The sequence below is a fragment of the Antennarius striatus genome, chromosome 2 (genome assembly GCF_040054535.1).
Source record: "Antennarius striatus isolate MH-2024 chromosome 2, ASM4005453v1, whole genome shotgun sequence".
In the NCBI taxonomy this organism is placed as follows: Eukaryota; Metazoa; Chordata; class Actinopteri; order Lophiiformes; family Antennariidae; genus Antennarius; species Antennarius striatus.
The window spans coordinates 17,367,896-17,387,557 of record NC_090777.1 but is presented as its reverse complement, the minus strand read 5'-3'; the positions used below and the strand labels follow the sequence as shown (position 1 = coordinate 17,387,557).

At 39.0% G+C, this 19,662-nt stretch overlaps 1 protein-coding gene across 3 annotated transcripts in view; it reads left to right on the top strand.

The window, feature by feature from the left end:
- Positions 1-19,662, top strand: part of LOC137588490 (TOX high mobility group box family member 2-like) — a 79,253-nt gene that overhangs the window by 37,313 nt on the left and 22,278 nt on the right. For all 3 annotated transcript variants that reach the window (XM_068305629.1, XM_068305621.1, XM_068305614.1), the window contains 2 exons: positions 3,501-3,560; positions 18,036-18,302. In XM_068305629.1, the coding sequence (XP_068161730.1) occupies positions 3,501-3,560; positions 18,036-18,302 (327 nt within the window). The remainder of the gene's footprint in view (positions 1-3,500; positions 3,561-18,035; positions 18,303-19,662) is intronic.

Below are 19,662 nucleotides of genomic sequence, written 5' to 3'. Positions count from 1 at the left end.
ATTTGCTATCTTAGTATCACCTTCATCCTGTTAGTTTGCCTCTCTTTCACCCTCAATCTCACTCTCTTTAATATATGCATTCTTTATTTCTCAATTTGTCCCCTTTCAACAACTTAATATGTTTGTCTTTGCTGTTCTCCTTCCAACATCTCTATTCCTCTTCTCCATGAATTTATTCGTCTCTCTCAGCACCACTTGTGTCACAGAGGGAAACATCGCAAGCAGTGGTCCCTGCTGAACAATTACCATGCAAAGCAATCCAAATAGAGATGTTTGCCGAAAACAACATGTGTGTAATTACTGCTTAATGAGGCCCTTGTCTCAGGCAGAATGCCCAATTAGACTTCCGATGAGAAAGTGATGCCAAGGCCCACTGGAGTAAAAGAGGGAAGAGGAGGAAGGAGGGGTCGGGAGAGAGATGGGGAAATAAAGGGAGTTTGTAACACAGAGAGAGGTAGGGACGATGATAACATGGGAAAGAGAACAGAGGACAGCGACAGCAGCAAGGAGGAAAAAAAGATAAGTGAAATAGACAGTGAAACATAAGGGGGGGGGGTGTAGAGGAAAAAGGGGAAGGGGAAGAAAATGAAGGGAAAGGGAACAACAGAGAAAGATGATTTCTGCAGTGAATGTGGAGCAATGGTAGACCTGATAGCATCAAGCCAAAGATAAATTGGCATAAGTGGGAGAGCGAGGCAGTGCAAAGGAGAGCTATCAAGAAAAGAGCAGGGGGAAAGAGCTTTACATTGTAATATATGGGCAGCCATGTTGAAGCACAAGATGGCTGACCTTTTTAAACTCTGTTATGCCTGTTTGATGATTACTGCATTTCAGATGTAGTTAGGGAAAATTAACACACATTTAATTACTAGATCTTGTGTGGTTTGCATTTGAAATTGGGTATTCTCCGTCTGAGAAAGTCTTCCCACAGACTTTCAAAACGGCTTAACATCCTCAGTGATGTCAAAGTGGATTTAGGTTATTCACTTACGGTATTCTTTTTTTTGTAACTGCTGTTCCTTTAAGGTCATGGGAGGCGGCAGTGTAACCCAGCTGGAGTTGGGTGAGAAGTGGAGAAAACCCTGAATAAGTCACCAGTTTATTGCATTGCTGCATATAGACAGACACACAACCAATCACACTCATATCCATGTCTCCAGTTAATTTAGAGGAACCTTTATTAGCTATTTTTGGACTGGAGGAAGAAGCTAGAAAACCTGGAGGAAATCAACGCATACATGAAAAGAACATCCAAACGCCAGCTTGAAAAGTCCTCAGGTCCATTTGAGTCTAGGACCCAGGACTTGTAGAAAGGCAGCAACACTACCCCCTGTGTCGCCAAAGTAGACATAAGCGAAATAAAATTTGTCAGTTGAAGAGAAGACACTTTTGCATGAGCTGAAATTTTATTGTACATCTGTCAATAAGATTAACATCATTTTGCCTGCCTTAATGGGTTACAGTCTCTCAATGAGCTACAGTCTCTAACTGGAACCAAGGCAGTGAGAGACTGCAATGTCCCACGACACACGTGAATTCAAAATTTTACCCTGACCTACTTTCATAGATCAATGCACTAGCTTTGATCTATGGTCTTACTCACACTGGCCTTCTCCCTCGTCTTTCCTGAGTGTATAAAAGTTGACGTTTGACTGTGACCTGGTTTTCTCAAGGTCAAGGCCATCATCTCATTTTCATCCCCTTTGCTGCCTGAGTAATGTGCTTTTTGTTTTATCTTTCTATCTGCAACGGTTGTAAAGATATTTTTGTGGACAAACGGACAGACAGACCGACAGAAAGATGGACCAACGGACGGACAGACGGACGAACTAACATTGACAATTACAATACATCCCCCTTTGCGGGATGTGATGAAATACAGTTGTTTGCTGGAACATCAAGCAAACTATTGTCTGTGTCCAACATTGATCAATTAATCAAGCTTCATTTTTGCTTAATTCCCTTTTTACTGGTGGTGTAGAATTTTTTAGATGAATTGTAGAGTATCAATGAGTCTTAAATAGCAGTGCTTCTGTTTTTGCATCTGTGGTAGAATGTAAATGCATTCATTAGAATAACCAAGTGAATCCTCAGAAGGGCTTCCATGATATGCATCGTTAAGCAAGCATTGCCCTGAGGCAGCTGCTCATTCTCTGGCCTTTCTCCTGCAATAATGTACAGTAATTTCTCTTTCTCACCACTCACATGCTCATTTGGCTACTTCAACTTTTTCCTGTCTGCTATTGTAAATATCAGATTTCACCCCCAGGAATTCTACCCATTTCTATTAGTCTACCTGGTTGAGCATTGTGTTTGAATCCATGTATTTTATGATCTTCATGTGTTCACAGCATGTGTTCATCTTTCAAGCCCTTAGTAGAAGTCTCCACAGGCACAAAGCAAATCACCTCAAATGAGACCCCCACCACCACCACCACCACCACTGCCCACCCCCCATACTTTTACATCTGAGGAATTTAACATGTAATGCTGTCTAACTTCATCATATTGTCTTCGCTGTCTGTTCCCAAGTCTTATCCACATTTATTTCACAGAGGATGACCTCCATCAACAAACAAAGAGGCTTTATTTGACATGTTGGGTTTCAGTGTGTGTGTGATATTATCCAGTCCAGTCAAGGTTTGCTCTTTTTTGCTCAAGTGGTGTAACAAAGCTTTGTGTCTTTTGAAGCCAAGGGCATTTCACAGTACAACTCTTCTTAACACTGAGGCAGTTTCTCAGTCACCTTGACACTGCAAAGGTTCAGTTACTGAGCTGTTTGCAGGACGGAATCTCATTTTCTCTGGAGCTAAAAACAGACCTGTTATTTTTTCTTCTGTAGCCATCTCAAAGCTGATCATGGTGAGGAATTTTTCAGGGATTATGGTTTCCAACACACTAGACATCACAGCTAGCACACTGTATGTTTCACTTAACGGGTGACCTAGTGTTGTTTTTCAGCAAGGGGTCAAGGGTCATTTGTTGTTTTGTGACTTCTAACCTCATGTCAAATTGGGTTTGGTACCTGCAGCAAGTTATCTTTCAGTGCCTGATTTACTCAGTCCCAGCACACCCCTGAATGCAGCGCACGCGCACACACACACACACACACACACACACACACACACACACACACACACACACACACACACACACACACACACTTGCTCACAGAGGCACACACTGTACTACTGTATGCACTCACCAATTCATTTACACTCATTCTCATTCTCTCTCTCATGCACACAGCGGAGCCCACAGGGAAAAGCCCATCTCTCGTCACTGTGATCATGTAGCCTAATTACCGGCCCGCTGATGAACAGTAATTACCCGCGCTGCCATGTCACCACGAGGTTTAACCAAAGTGACAAAGTCATTAGTCTCTCAGTTCAGGCCACCCGTAAAGAGCTTTTCACTTTGCACCTCCTCCGTGCCCCCCCCCTTTTTTTCACACCTTCTCTTGCACATTATGATTATCTCCTCTCTGTTTCCATCTACAGTTTGATGGTGACAACATGTACATGAATGACAATAACCAAGAGTTTCGGTCTCCAAACCAGGTAAGGCAGTTTGTTTCTTCCAAACCCCACCACAATTTATATCTGGTGATATTAATGCTAATTTTGCAGATGTCAGAAAATATTAAATGTTAGCCAGTCATGGCACTTATTAGTTTCAAATATACACGACAGACACATCCTCACACCTCTGCAGTAAACTGATGTGAGCGTAAATACGAATGCTTAGCCTGGTTAAAAATTCTCTCAACTTCGCCTTTCATATCTCATATATGTTAAATGCTGTTTTTTAAATTCATTTTGTAAAAATCTGAATGCATGAGGAAAAAAACTAAACACATTTTGAAATTTAACATCTATTTAATTAGGTCATCCTTTAGAATGGGGAAAAGTGTAAAGTTCTAATTCCTTTACATTTGGAAAATACAGCACAGTACAAGCTACAGGAGAAAAATCACAACAGCATGAAGAATTTCCATGATGCGTATATGTTTTGTTTAATTACAACATCTAGTCATCCTGGCAATCCCAGCTGGATTTTTTTTTAATACTGAAGAATATTAGAAATAGTTTTAAAATAATCTTTTTGGCACAGAATTTGAACCAATCTCACTGTTTTGCTACCAAGGTGAAACAACTATATTTTTGTAATATAGCAAGAATAAACCACCAGCAGCAACATCTATGGTCTGCTGTTTTAACAGTTGGTATCTCAAATATATTAATTATTTATAGTCTAATCATTTTTTCCCTCAGTGTTCTTTTTCCCAGTTTTTTATATTTACATATGAGTCTGCACTAAGGTCTCATTAGAAATTTCTCTGAACAATCTTCTAGTTTATGATCAATCTTATAATCAATACATTTTATTATATTATATGAGTGATTGGTTAAGGTTGCCTTTAAACACTAATTGGACAAATGTTTTAAAAATGGTATTGATTGCCTTATGTCTCTCTTGTTAAGATGGAAAAAACATAATTCCATACAAGTATTCCTCGAACATGTGCTGTTTGGTATATGATTTAATCCAAAGCACATTAAAAACCATATATCATTAACATTAGAGGGATTATGCCATCAGTCCCCACACGTGTTAGTGTAAAGTCAATGCTTTAAGCTTAACAGGTCGCCTACAGATAAAACCAGCATTAGCATTTCACCAGCCTGGAGTGGCACAATCTCAGTTACATTATTGAGTTAGTAAGGCACTGCACTGAGCGCACCCAGCTGGTAGATCGGAGCACATGGCCAGACATATGGCAGAATTTGGAGCTCCAGGATTTGTATGTTGATGGAGCAGCGAGGCCTTCATGTTCTGACTAAAGACGATGAGGTGGAGGGTCCTCATTAATTAGTGCCTTGCCAAATACTGTCACGATGCACACAAGACAAGGCCAGGAGGCTAGAGGCACAACCCCCCCCCAACACACACACATACACACACACACACACACACACACACACAGACACACACACACACACACACACACACACACACACAAAGGTGGCATTTTCAATAATGATCTTGTTTCTAATGATATTGCTTTCTCCATCGACAAAATGTAACCATTTAAACTAAGTAACCCCAATAAAGGTCCAGTTCACAAAGAACCTTCTCAGCACTAGCTAAAAGATATATTTTTTCAAAGTGACTATTTACATGAAAACTAATTAAATCTTGTCTTTACGATGAAACAGTCCTTAGAAGAAGCAAAAACTGACAAAATGTCCTCACTTTGCAAAAATGTGCTTACAGTCACAGTGTAACCCTTAAATTGGTCTTTGCAAGGACTAATAAACAAGAACATGTGTCAGTGCACACACATGCGTGTGCACATACTCACACACACACACACACACACACACACACACACACACACACACACACACACACACACACACACACACACACACACACACACACATATACATATATACACACACACACACCATCATTCTATAGGCTGTCTTTCTTTTGATGTTGGGATAGAGTGACTATAATGAGGGGTCCAGGGGAGCTTTAGCAGCTTATTATCTACTTATAACACACATCACAGACTATGAGGTTCATTGTTCTTACCCACATTTCCCGATCTGCCCTAATTGTGTCACTGTGCTTGCATACATGGGTGTGTGCTAATGGGATAAATGTCCAGCTTTGTAGTTTCTCTGCTGCAGCAGTCATGTGTCAATCATCCGCACACACTCCAAGTTTGCAGTGTTGTGTCAACAAACACCTTCTTAGTGAATAACGGAAATTTGGGCTCTAAGCACACACACACACACACACACACACACACACACACACACACACACATATATATGTATGTACTGTATATACTAGTGGAAACCTGTGGAAATTCCATGATAAAACGATAATATCAGACTTTGTTTGTTTTCTTCTTTTTCTTCACTGTCACAAGAAAACAAACCTCTGTGTCCCACAGAGCCGTAAAGGCTCTGTGTGTGGGGCGGATGAATGCGAAGACGAAAGGTGCTTCGGCATTATGGTCCGATCATCCAGGTAGACTTCAGCTTCGTGAGTTCGGTCCTGGTGAATAAAGCATCGGGGTCCGTGAGGTCCGTCACAATCGAAGAATATAAACCGCTATGTTTGACGAAACTAAAACAGCTCCGTAAGTGAGAGACATGGACAAACGTGAAGGCCGAAGCTAACTCAGCTAGTGGCCTGAACCTCCGGGTAGACACCGGCACAAAACTGTACACAAGAAAACATTTATTATCTTGTGTACAGTAGGTTTGCATTATGTCAATGGACATTGAACAGAAAATAGAGTATATTTTGTAGTGACAGCTCTTTATTTAATTCCACAATGCTCTCGGGACCTCTTGTTTACGTGATTCCTTCTGGAAGATGAGCCATGATTGGTTGGTCGCTTATATATATATATAAGTCAGTCACCCTGCTTTTGACTAGTGGCGCAGGTAAGAAGTGACGTGCCACTGCAGCCTACGGGTCCCTCAATGGACCAAATTTAAAATGTTTGCGCATTGACTTGCCACTCGCGTTTAATTGTGTTAATTTTTATAGCGCGTTAATTTGCTGCGTAAGTAATTAATCTGATTAACACATTAAAGTGACAGCCCAAATATATACAGTATATATATATATATATGTATATATATATACGGTATGTATATATACTGTATGTATATATACAGTATATATATATATGTATATATATACTGTATGTATATATACAGTATATATATATATGTATATATATACTGTATGTATATATACTGTATGTATATATACAGTATATATATATATACTGTATATATACAGTATATATATATACTGTATATATACTGTATGTATATATACAGTATATATATGAGAGAGAGAGAGAGAGAGAGAGAGAGAGAGAGAGAGAGAGAGAGAGAGAGAGAGAGAGAGAGAGAGAGAGGACTTTTTATAAAACCATTGAAAGCCACCACAGGAGCAGAATATACATTTTTTTCCTCTCTAATAACACCAAATTGTTTTGTAAGACATAGAAGGTAATCAATTCTTTACTGACACTTAACTGAGTGAATTATCTCTATAGCATTTAGAAAGCTTCACATTCTGGTGAATGTAGTCATATTTGTATGTATATTTGATGTTACTCATTTTCATTGACATTTAAATTTTCCCCAGCTGTGTTTATGAAAGAATCAGATGGGAAGAATAATTTGTGCATTTCTTCTGTTAATTCTGCATGAGCAATGCAACAGTAAGACATTTATTTGGTTCTATGCAAAGAACTTGGACTTCACTGAACCTTTACAGTGTTTATATATATTGCAGAATAAAGGTTCTGTATCCTTTAATGCAAGTTTTAACACTACCTTGAGATGCCCGCCCAAACCAATGCATGATGTGTGCCTGTGAAAAGGGTGCATGTAGCCAGAACAGAGACTCCTTTGTTTGCATGTCTCTGGGTCTTCCACAGCATACGCACCAAGGTAGAAGTTCGACACAGCCAGGAGATTGCATTACACATAACATTTCTGAGCTTTTAAAAGGAGAAAACCACTAATCAGAAACAGCTTTAAAGGAGCCGTTTACTGTATGCTTGGACACAATCTGTCCATTCAAACAAGATGTTTTCAAGGCTTTGAATACTGTATGGTTTCTGTATGAGATGTGCATACAAGCTGCACATATGGTGCTCCCACATATTTGATTATATTGATGTTTTCCATGTGGTTCATCAGATGAGGTAGCCCTGCAAAGTGCGGTTTTGTTATTTTCTTAATCAGCATCGTATTATATCTTCTCATGCAAAAGCTGCTAAGATGGATGGTCTGTCAAATTAAAGATTATTAGCTATCTCAATTATGCTGATTAACTGACAGTCTTCTTGTGAGTCCTACAAAGTTTTTAATCATTTGTACTTCCTTGTTACAGAAGTGTGAAATGTTAGTGTGCATAGAGGATCAAATCTATCGCACTCTAAAACTTTGAGTTTTGGTTTTTCTGTTATCAAGGTCACAATAGTAACTTTAGGATTCAGCCACTAAAGTGATGATAACTACAAGTACAACTGCTACTACTAGTGCTGCTACTGCTACATCTAAAAGGTTTTGCCAACAGCCAGCAAACCAATGTTATTATCAGACTGCTGTGCACATTCATGTAAAACATTGCTTACTGATTTCTTTTTTATTTTTGCAGTAAAAACACATTTGTTGCCTCCATCCAAAGTCATTTGGACTTTTCAGCTGATGGTGTCATTATGCAGGCTCTTAGAGCACCAATCAGAGTTCAGACAATGTTCCTTCAAATGAATGTTAACGTCCATCCAAAATATTCACTGGTACTTCACCTCTGTGTTTATTTTTGTATCTGCCTTGTCCTCACCCTATAATCATTCTCTGCATCATGTGGATGCATATCCATGAGTGTATATGTGCATGTGACAGATTAGGGAAAATTAGAGACCAGAAACATAGCTGGTTATGGAGGAAGCTTAAAGGAGAAAACAAGTCAGGGACAGGAAGCAGAAGGGTATTTATTTTGCATCTCTTCCTCTCCTGTACTTGTTGCATTGTGTTCCTGGGCAGAAGAGGAAATTCAGGGCCTCTGCTCTTCTGAGAGCCAGTGAGGCTCAGCTTGTTTTTACCTCTGTTTTTTTATGTCCAGGTGTCTTGCTGAGCCATGTGTCTCTATTGATTTGACTGGCTGCCAGAGAACAGTAGTTAATGGAGATTAGAATAGAAATGGTGGTGAGAAGATTCTGTCTCTATACTTTTACCCAGCCACTTCCTCACACTAATGCTCATATGAGTTATGCAAGATTTAATTTTTGGTTTCATTCTTGTTCATTTTTTAAAGCAGTTTTAAGTTTGATCCATTGTGCATTCTGCTGCTGCTTTTGTTGTGAAGATAGAAACCACAGGACTAACCTCACTTCAGTCAAAACACACGAGAATATGAGTGACTGAATAAACTTTGAGAGTACAGTGGTACCTCTACTTATGAAATTAATTGGTTCTGGTTCTGGAATTTCATAAGTAGAAAATTTTGTAAGTAGAGACACGTTTTCCATGCAAATGCCCTAATCCGTTCTAAGCCCCCCAAAATTCAGACATAAACTTTTTTTATAAAGCATAAAAATGCATCAAAACCTGTAACAAATACTGTACATGTTACAACTAGATTATTACACAATAAATGGGAGTTGTGTATAACGTAAAACACAGAGAATAGAGTAAAGAATAATAATGACGGTCATTTACCTTTTAACTGCTGTACTCATTGTTTTTTGCCCTCTTTGGTTCATGCGCTCTTGCCTCACCATGCCGAAGAACAGAGTGAATTCCAGTCCTCCTTTTGAACTTCTCCAACCACCCACGCGATGCCTTAAACTCCTTAAACTTCCTTTTGTTTTAAGAACGTGGCGATTGTAGATGTATTACGGCCATATTCTTTGGCGAGATCAACCAAACGCATCCCTTTCTCACGCTTTTCTATTATCTCTTGCTTTGCTTGTACGGACAAAAGAACTATTTTCTTCATCTTTTCTCCGTCAATTTCTTGGGGTTCATACTGAATACTCAAAAAGTTTGCATAAAATTTGCATAAAACTATCAGAACACGTCATGGGTCGAGGGCCGAATGACGAGGACGCTGCAGACACCTATCTAGCTACACACAGAGGTCCCTCTTAGCCAATGGGACTCCAATGGGATGCTAGGTAATAGCCAATGGCAGAGCAGCTATAAGAATGTTGCGTTCAGGAACCTTTGAGAGCTGCGAGTAGCAGCCCATATTGTATTTTTACCTTTCATAAGTCGAAATTTCTTTCCTAACTAGAGGCAATATTTTCGTAAGTTTCGTAAGTAGAAAATTTCATATGTAGACATTTGTAAGTAGAGGTACCACTGTACAGTCACTGAAATCTTGAAATTTTTCTTTGATTTGGGTTACAACTTGTCATTAAAGGATGAAGGTGGGCCCTTAAGCCAGACCAGTTGAGAACCACTGCAGTATAGAATCACAGAGATTAACCTGGCCCGGTTAACACTGAGTGGGAGGCCTCCATTGCCAAATGAAAGAAATAACCAATCACACTCACATTTATGCCGATGAGAATTTTCATTCATTCATGGTCTTGAAGACAAGACGATCATTATTCTCTCACCTTCAGCCTCTAACCTGCAGTACGGGTGATGAGTAATGCTGGAGTCTATACAAGCTGGTTACGAGTGAGAGGAGAAGTACACCCTGAACAAGTTGCCAGGTCATCGCAGAGCCACACATAAACAAACACCCAGTCAAGCACACACTCACACCTCTAGACAAGTTTGGGGTAACCAATTCACCTATTTTGCTTGTGTTTGATGATGGGAGGAAACCAGGGAACCCAGGCAGACACAAGGAGAACATACAATCTCTGCACAGAATGACACCAAGTAAAATCAATCCAAGGTCCTTCTTGATGTGAGACAACTGCTCTATCCACTGTTCCACTGTGTTGCCCCCTGTGGACAATGTAGTTACATTGCATGCTTTTAGTAGTAGGATGCACGGACTAAAACCACTGTATTGTTTGTACAGCAAATATGAAATCAATTAGAGTAGAGTATGCTTGCTTATGTGTGTGCTTTCTGTCCTCTTCCCACTGGCAATAGACGGACATACAGAATGTATTATTGGTATGAATGTAGGAGCGAATGGTTGTTTGTCTTTCTGTTTTGACCCTGAGATGAGCTGGTGACCTGTCTATGGTGTACTCTCAACCAATGTCAGCTGGGATAGGCTCCAACCACCCCACGACTGTGCAAGAGATAAGTGGTTATAGAAAATAGATGGATGCTTTAGAGGGCTTTAGATGAGACTTCTTTGGATGGAGCTGCTTACCCATTTACAGGCTTTTTAACCTGATTTTAGCTTCATATTTTTTGCAAACATAAAAGCTGCATCTTATATAATCTGCATCTTATATAATGTTCAGCAATGAAAAAAAATCTGATTTAAAAAATATTGGTGTCCCTTTGATTTCCTGATTTGTGCCCACAGTCAGTTTCACCTTGTCACTACCTTATCAAAGATCTGAACTCATGATCATATGTTCACAGGTGGTCCTGATTGTGATGACTACACGCGTGAGTTGAGTGTTGAATACATATCAAGAAATACTGATGATACTGATGAAGACATTTAAAGCATACTGTAGATGGAATGAGGAATACTAAGAGAAATAATTTGCTCAACCGTGGTAGATGTAAAAAATAACAAAAAGACATAAATCTACTAACCAACTCTAAAAGTTGAAGTGAAGTGTTATCTAAACTTCAAATTTAGAAATCATATGAAAGTGGTACTGACATTGATTATTCAAGTTTATAAAGTCATTGAAAGTGGGTTTTTTTTACCAGAATCTGACATTAGATGGTTTTTTGGCCATTAATAGAAATCCAGGTGTCGTTCAGTTTGAGGTTGTAACACTTCATCCTTCTCCCTTTATCGTCTCTCTTTCTTAATCCCTCTCTCCCTCTGAGGCACACACCTCAGTATATTCTGGCACAGCACATGCAATGTGGGCGATGCTGATGTGAAAATGCACAGTTACTTAACAGTGACTCATAGTGCACCATCATACTCGCACCACAACTACAACAGTCTTTGCTCCGCAGCACTCACCCTCTCCACAAACACCTTCCCTTAACTTTGGCGAGCATTTTTCTTTCTGTCCTCCATCCATGCTTCTTTTCTCTGCAAGAAAAGTGAAGAGGACATTTGAGACAAAAGATGAAAAATGAAAACTGAGGGTCTGAAAACGCCAACACACATCTCTCTACCTCTTTGAGGCTGCACAGAGCCGCTGGCAAGGTCGCCAGAATGAAGTAGAGATATATATTGTACAGTATTTAAATTTCAACGGGGCCTACAATTTCAGCAACATGAATTCAGTCTGAAAACACTTTTTGGCTCTAAACAACCGCCGGGGCATCTATGTCTGAGAACTGCACAAACAAAAGAGGAGCATCAGCACAACATCCCCACCTATGGTAGCTGTACTGTGAGTTACTCTTGTTAGCAGGGATTGGTAGCCCTTTATGTAGGTCATCCATTTTTGCTTTCATTGAGCAAAAATGGATGAAATGGATGGAGATTCCTACATAAAAAAAGGATTTATAAAATAGAGACACAGCAGTGAGTCCAGAGTAAATAATGAAATGAACAAAACATCAGAGGCAAATGTCAGAGTCTAAGAATCCCTGGTTTTGTGAGGTTTTCCTTATTCAGAAGAATAGGATTCATCTTTTATGGCATCTGAAAATCAACACATCTTACTGCCCCTCTCTTTTCTGGAACTTCCTTTTTAAATACATATTGTAGCTCATAGACCCCTTCCCAAAAAGTGACTTATCAACAGCAAGCGTGCACTCAATGATTCATACACTCTCTTACACTGTTTCAGTCCCGACCTGTCTTTGTGTAGCCAATGCTGCTCAATGAGCAGAGGGATTTGGTGGAACTAAGTAGTTTGATATTTCTATTGGTTTTCTGCATGTATTTTCACTCTTTCCCTCTCTCTCTCTCAGTGATCTTTCTCATCATATGGAGACCAAGGTCATGGCTGATTGAAATATAATAGAAGTGTAGACATCTGGCCTAATACTGTGGGAAGTTAAATCTATTTTAATGGCCCCTGCCGCAGTGGATTCTCTCTGATGCACTCTTGTGCTTCACTGACAGTAAATCACAATGTTCTCTTATTACCCTGACTGGAATGAGGGCATAGAGAAAGAACAATGAGGGATCCACATCATTTGTTTTCACCCCTCCCTTGTTTTTTCCTCTCCTCTTTGTTCCTCCTCTCCTCCCCTATCCACTCTGTTTGCGAATCATAAAGCAAGGGGCTTAAAGAGAGTGACATCATGAAAATAAAAATAAAGGGGATTATGAGCGAGCTATTGTGCCATACGTGATTACTGGAGCTTCCATGGTCCCTCGGGGGGATGAGTGACTACGAGACAACATATTTTATTTATTTATATGCTTCACTGTAATGAATAAGAATAAGAAATGTGGTTGAAACAACAATATTGGCCCCCTTGTCCAGAAAAAAAAAAATTCTGCCTTTCGTCCAAACATTAAAGATGTTTTCACGTCTTTGTCTTCCAGTGGCAAGATATTTATTCATACTTCATCTTTTATCAGTAACTGTTTAGTTCTTCTTCTTTTTTTTCAAAGGAACTGATGTAAAGGTGCAGCATGTGGACACTTTTCACACCTTTTCAGAAAACTTCCTTTGCATGTGTGTTTTCAGAGTTCAGGTACAATCCAACTCAGGTCCTCCTGCATCTGCAATGGAGTCAGGTCCCTTTTACTCACCTAAATGAGATCCATTCTGATGTGACATTTGAGAGAATTACCAGTGCATGGGGGATCAGAGGAGAGGTTAGCTTGCTCCTCTTACTATTGGTTGAAGCACACTACAGCCCACCTTTACTGACGGACAATACAAATGACCCTGAGCTGCTATCGGTCGTGGTGAAACGCCCACCCTTCCACCCCTCCTTGCACACCTCACTTATCCCAGTTCTGTCTTGCTGTCAGTCAGCTCAGTCGGTCTGTTATTGCACTCTCCTTCTATTGTGCTGTTCCTCTGCTTCTCTTGATACATCAACCAAATGGAGTTCCCTGTCGTTTCAAAGTCAGGTCAGAAGCCTTTGTAGACCCAACAGTCCACTGCGGTGCTGGTCTTGCGCAACACCACAGTGTTCGACATTGAGTGATCATACATCTTCTTTTTTTCCCCTTACAAGGTTGATCTTTGAGGTGAATCTTAAAATTGACTGTAAGAAGTAAAAGATTTACTGTTGCCATCTAATACACACTGAGCTGGCATAAAGACCTTTATGTATGCACAGCCAGCTGTTGTTTCTCAGCAAAGCCATGCTGTTCTGTCATTTTTTCACAAGGTAGCATATGGCTGGATGACTTTCCATAGGGCATTCTGCACTCATTCAAAGTTATAGTTTTTTCAGAGGCAAATAGTTGTTTTGTTCTGATAAGTTACTTCTTAATCCTTGATTGTTCTGTATGACAGGAAACACTTAAAGTCTAAGAGTCACTGAAGCTGCAATGAAGTCCATGAAAGACAGACAGCTCCTGTCTTTGGATCCCCCCACCACACACACACACACACACACACACACACACACACACACACACACACACACACACAAACACACACACACACACACACACACGCGCGCGCGCGCACGGTAGTCACAACAAATATATTCTATTGTATTGTGCACAGTCCTGTTCTCCCCTCTTTTGAGAACATATGATCCCAGATGAGCGGTCTTCCACTAAACACCTCATAGGCTGTAAATGACACCATCACTAAACTACTGACTTTACCTCATCAGCATTTGTGTCAATAACAGTTTAAGCTCCAACTTAACTCAATAAATAAAGTTGAATTTGACAACGTTGAGCTACTTTTTGTTGCAGACATTTCATCCATTTTAGCCCAATAAGGGAAAACTTGCAGCTGGTTGTAGTTTTCCCTGACGAAAAGTTTTACTTGTCAACAAGTGCTTCAGTATTTAACCCAGTATAATATATGATTGCAAGCCGAGGAAAATCTCCTATCTTATAATGTTAAAGAAAGTTTTTAAACATTCCTGGATCTTACCTGACTCTTGTCCCATTCCTTCTCAGTCTTTTGTTGAAATTATTCTAATTGCATGTGAAATATTGTTTATTACTGCTCTCTCTGGTCAAAATGTAACTGTTGGAGCAGGAACATTTTCTGATTAATCAAACCTAATAGGAGTTACACAGCTGGGGGTGAACAACAGCAAGGTTTTCATCTTCAAAGCAAAATTACAATTAACATATTAAAGCAATAATACCCGTAATCAAGGCCTGTTATTGTATAGTTATTATTATTATTATTATTATTATTATTATTATTATTATTATTATTATAAAAATGTTAATAGTAGTAGTAGTAGTGATGGTGGTAGTAGTATGGTTTGTATTTAATTATTCAAATCCATTTCATTAAATATTAAACATAATGATGGTCAATTGCTGTTTCCAGTACTAACTACATTTCAAAGCAAGGGACAAACATTTTGTCATCTTATTTGTAGCATTAATTTCTGAGGTTATCCAAGATTAAATTCTTGTTTGAGTGCTTCAAAATAAACATGTTTCTCTTTGAAAGCAGTTATTAATATATGGTTTTGTTTAAAATGAGTCATACAGAGCACCCACTTGTTCACACTGGGATCTTGAAGTTCTATAGAAAACAATATACATGGGGTGAATCATCTCTGTGTTCCTTTCAAATAACTGGGGTCTGCTTTGTATATGGTTATAGTGAATATACCTCAGACAAATATCTCACACCTATAAACTACTGTACTATGTGTTAAAGCAACATGGTGTTTTGATGTTCAAGTACAAGCGATGTACAACAAAAGCTCACTGTTAAATTACAAAAAGAAAATAAGGAAAGTACTAATGTCTAGACTTTTCATTCCAAAGTAATGCCCTTGTCCAGCAACTGGACAGATTGACTTAAATTTCACCTCTGGGGGATGAGAGGGGGGAGGGTGTGTGTGAAGGTGAGCAGAAGAAGGCTGAATCAACATTTGGTATTTCTTTCTGACCCCATTTTCCTACATCCACACTCCTCCATGTCCTGACAGACAGTACAGTATGTTTATGAATTATTTATATATGTTTGAAAATATTAAAATTGTGATGTCCTTGTCCTGTGTCTTATATCCAAGGGCATTATACTGTAAAAATAAAGTTGAAAGACATGATCTTAAAGCTAGCTTTCAATGATCTGATATGTCAGATCAGAACATGATCTTATGTGTCAGACTGAAGACACATAAGATCAGCAGCAAATAATTTGTGTGGCTTAAATATTTCTACTTCTTTTGATCTGTTGTAATTACCTATTAATTTAACCTGCACAAGGTTAAAACTGCCAACACTTTTCACAATCAATTTATCCACTGATTTTTTTTTTTCAGTGAAATGAGTCATCTTGTAACAATATTACCATCAAATATCTTGATTTTTTCAAAAGCAAAAAGATTTATTTTATTGTCTCGGGTGACAAAGAAATGCCAATAAATTTGTGATACCTATTTCCTAAAAACAACAAACAAATATTTGATTATTTAAAATTTTTTCCTTACTTATTTTAATCACACTGATTGGCTAATCAATCATTTCAGTTCTACATCATAGTCAAGGAACAGTGACATGCACTACTAGACTCAAGTGGTGAACAATTCATCATACTGTATATAGTCAAGAACTGATGCACGAACCAGTCAGATTTATTTGTATTTTGTGTTGAACCAAGGCTACTACATACCGCATGCTTGTTAACATTAATAACACATGACTACAATAATAAATGTTAGACGGCAACAAGCAGATGTTTGTAAACCCTTTACTGTAGGAAAAGAAATTGTCAGTAATAATATTTCGGAGCAAGCACCAAACGAGGAGAGCGAGTGTTATGGAAAGAGAACATAACACATCAGCCCCTGATAGTAAACATACTGCCTTTTATTATTATTATTTTCTCCCTAATGATAGTGCACATTATGAGACTCTTATCCTATTTTCAAGCAGCAGTTCTGTTAGTGGGAGACATGGCTGTTCCTTGTCGTTTCTTGCTGTTTGTTTGCTAAAAGTATTTGTTTGCAAGATGAATTGCAGCTCTGGCAGGCGAGATGACAGCCTACACGAAGATGATATTGAATTGATTTCTGAAATGTTGCAGAACGGACTAGTTGATGTGTACCACGAGACATGAATAATAAAAATTCTATTAAAACGCTGTTGAATGGCTGACACTGGAATATTATTTGTGATGATTAATTTTCTTCAGTCATTATAAAGGAGAGTTGGCATCAGATTGCCTCTGACAAAATTGCTTTTCATTCCCTGGTGAATACCCTCAGTATGTTTTTTGGGAACACAAAACCATATTTCTCAGTGTAATATTATGTCAAGCCAGGCCCTGGAAAAGACAACCACAGGCTGTGATCGTGTATCAACTTATTAGCAACATGAAGTCCGTGCTGTCTTTCCAGATAAGGGTCATTTGTACATAAATGAATGCATTTCAGGAGAGGAACCATAATGATTGGTTCAGTTTTTCTGTATCTCAAAAGTATGCTTAGCATTATGAGGTTATAAAATAGCCACTAAATGAGAGACTTTTTTTTTTCACTTAATGAATTCGACTAAGTGTATTTTAAAAGCGTGTAGGCTGACAGAATGCTGCTCCAAAGCTGTCAACACTTGTGAAGCAAATTACTTTGTACAGGAGCTTTTGTCTGACTCTAATTAATTTGCTGTGTATATCTTTAATTAAATTTTAACACTTTTGTAAGCACAACAATTTGCATTTCTTATTGTTTGTAATTTCATCAGAAACAAAACAGTTTTGACAAATGTGACACATTGTCTGCTGCAAAAACAAATCAACAGGTTCATTTTGAGAGAAAAAAGAAGATAATTAATTACTCTCTCTCTCTCCCAGATTGTTACTAAACATCAATTTGCTGTTGCAATGTTTTGTGTGTGGTGTGCTTATCTGATGGCCATGTGTTTTCTGTAGTAGTCAAGTATTAAAGGCTGTTATTTTATTCATGCTTTAAATAACTGTGACTGTTGAGTTGAGTTTATGTGTCTTGTGTACCTCTCATTATCCAAATGTATGGCAAAAGTCCATCGGTCCATCCATCCATCCACCCATGTATGGTTGCCCTGGAGCTGAACACAACGGATTCATGCAAAACTACAGACATTCCTTGGCTGTCAGATGGATGTAAAGCCAGACCTGTGACCTATCCTAGTGTTTCCTTTGTTTTTAAGAAAGAAAATATTTACTTGTCACCCTGAAATTAGAAAAGTGTAGAAACAATTGAACAGTGTGTAATTTGAAGATTTCAACAACTGTTTCTCTAAATGATTAATTCCTTTTATCATCTTTCCAGAACTACTCCAGTCAAGGCAGAGGCAACAGTGGTGGTGGTGGAGGAGGAGGAGGAGGGGATGATGACTATGAGATCCCCCCCATCACACCCCCCAACCATGCTGACCCTTCTTTGCTGCACCTCATGGAGCATGAGTCAGGTTACCCCTTCCACTCCCTTCCTCACAACGGCCTGCTCAACACCTACTCTTATCCAGAGCTGCCTGCGCTCATGATGTCCAACATGCTGGGTCAGGACACCCACCTCCTCTCGGGGCCAGTGCACTCAGTAAGCTCAACTTTTTTTTTCTGTTCCCTTTTAGCCCTTTGTGCTTGTACAAGTCAAGCACTGTGGTAGGCTATTAGTCTTTGTGGTCAGAAGTCAATACCACACAGTTTCTTTGAATGTTGGGTCTTCTGTAGAGTTCAGTCTTCTCAAAATATACCCAAAATCTTATGATACTCAAAAAACTCGTACAAACAGCAGTGAATGAACAAAATGACTTATTCTTTTGTGTGTCACTCTTAATAGTCCCACATCAATTTTTATTCTCGCAAAACATTCATCTCTTTGAGCGATAATTAGGCCAGTTAGAGGCCAAGAAAGCTGGGAAAGTGAAGTCGAAGCAAGGCCAGGGCTTGTACATGTAATATTTATAAATACAGAGAGCTGCTGCCTCTCAGACCTTTGCAGCGAGGTTCTTTTAAAATCTATCCAGCTGCACAACTCATAGATTTTACTCCCTCAAAGTGAGCTGAGAAAGGGAGCAAGAAACTCAGCACTGCACTTTTCATTTGTTATGATTGGCAAAGCAAGAAAGGGACAGGGTTGGGTGGGGGTGTTTGTGCAGAATAGAAAATCTTATCGGGTGGGGGGCTATTTCTTGTTAAGGATGCTGAGGGCCCCTGCTCCCTCCAGTAAAGGGACTTTACTGGACTTTTTTTTGTGTTAAACATGTTTCAGACTGAACATGTAAACACCCCTGGCGAACACATTCAAATGCTTTAATCATAGGATCGAACCAGATGAATTATAGATGCCCTGCCTTGAATTATTCAGCGTGATATACTTTCATCTGACATAAATATTACTTTTTTCTCTCTGCCCTCCATCATGAATATTTATGCTTTAATGTGAGCATCCATGGCATTTATCCTCCGTTAATCAGGTCTTATGTGATTTTCAGAATCAAACTGCATAAGTTGTAGCTGTTTTTTTTTTTTTTTTTCTTAATAGGAACTAGCTTTAGTAAAGCCAGTCTTCAGGATTAGGTCACAGTCCATTGGCTACTGTGCTGCAAATGATTGGTGCATGAGGAAGATGCTATTGAAAGGATTGCCTTCATAGTCAATCTGCTCTTCAGTTCCAGCTGGAAACCTACACACATGTTCAGATGGGTTGGTTTTAGTTGAAGACAACATATGAAATGTTTCTCTGAATGCATGGAAGAAGTATTTATTCATAAACTTTAGACTGAAACAAAACTGGTCCTTTTGGCCCATAGTACTTCAGAAGGAAACAGAGAGGGAGTGTCTGATTCTTACCCAGCTTTTGTTTCACCTTTGCAATTATTTATTTTCAAATAGCCCTTCAGGGTAATGTTCCATTTTCTTATTTCACAGCCCCTTTTCTCATAAATGAACCGTCA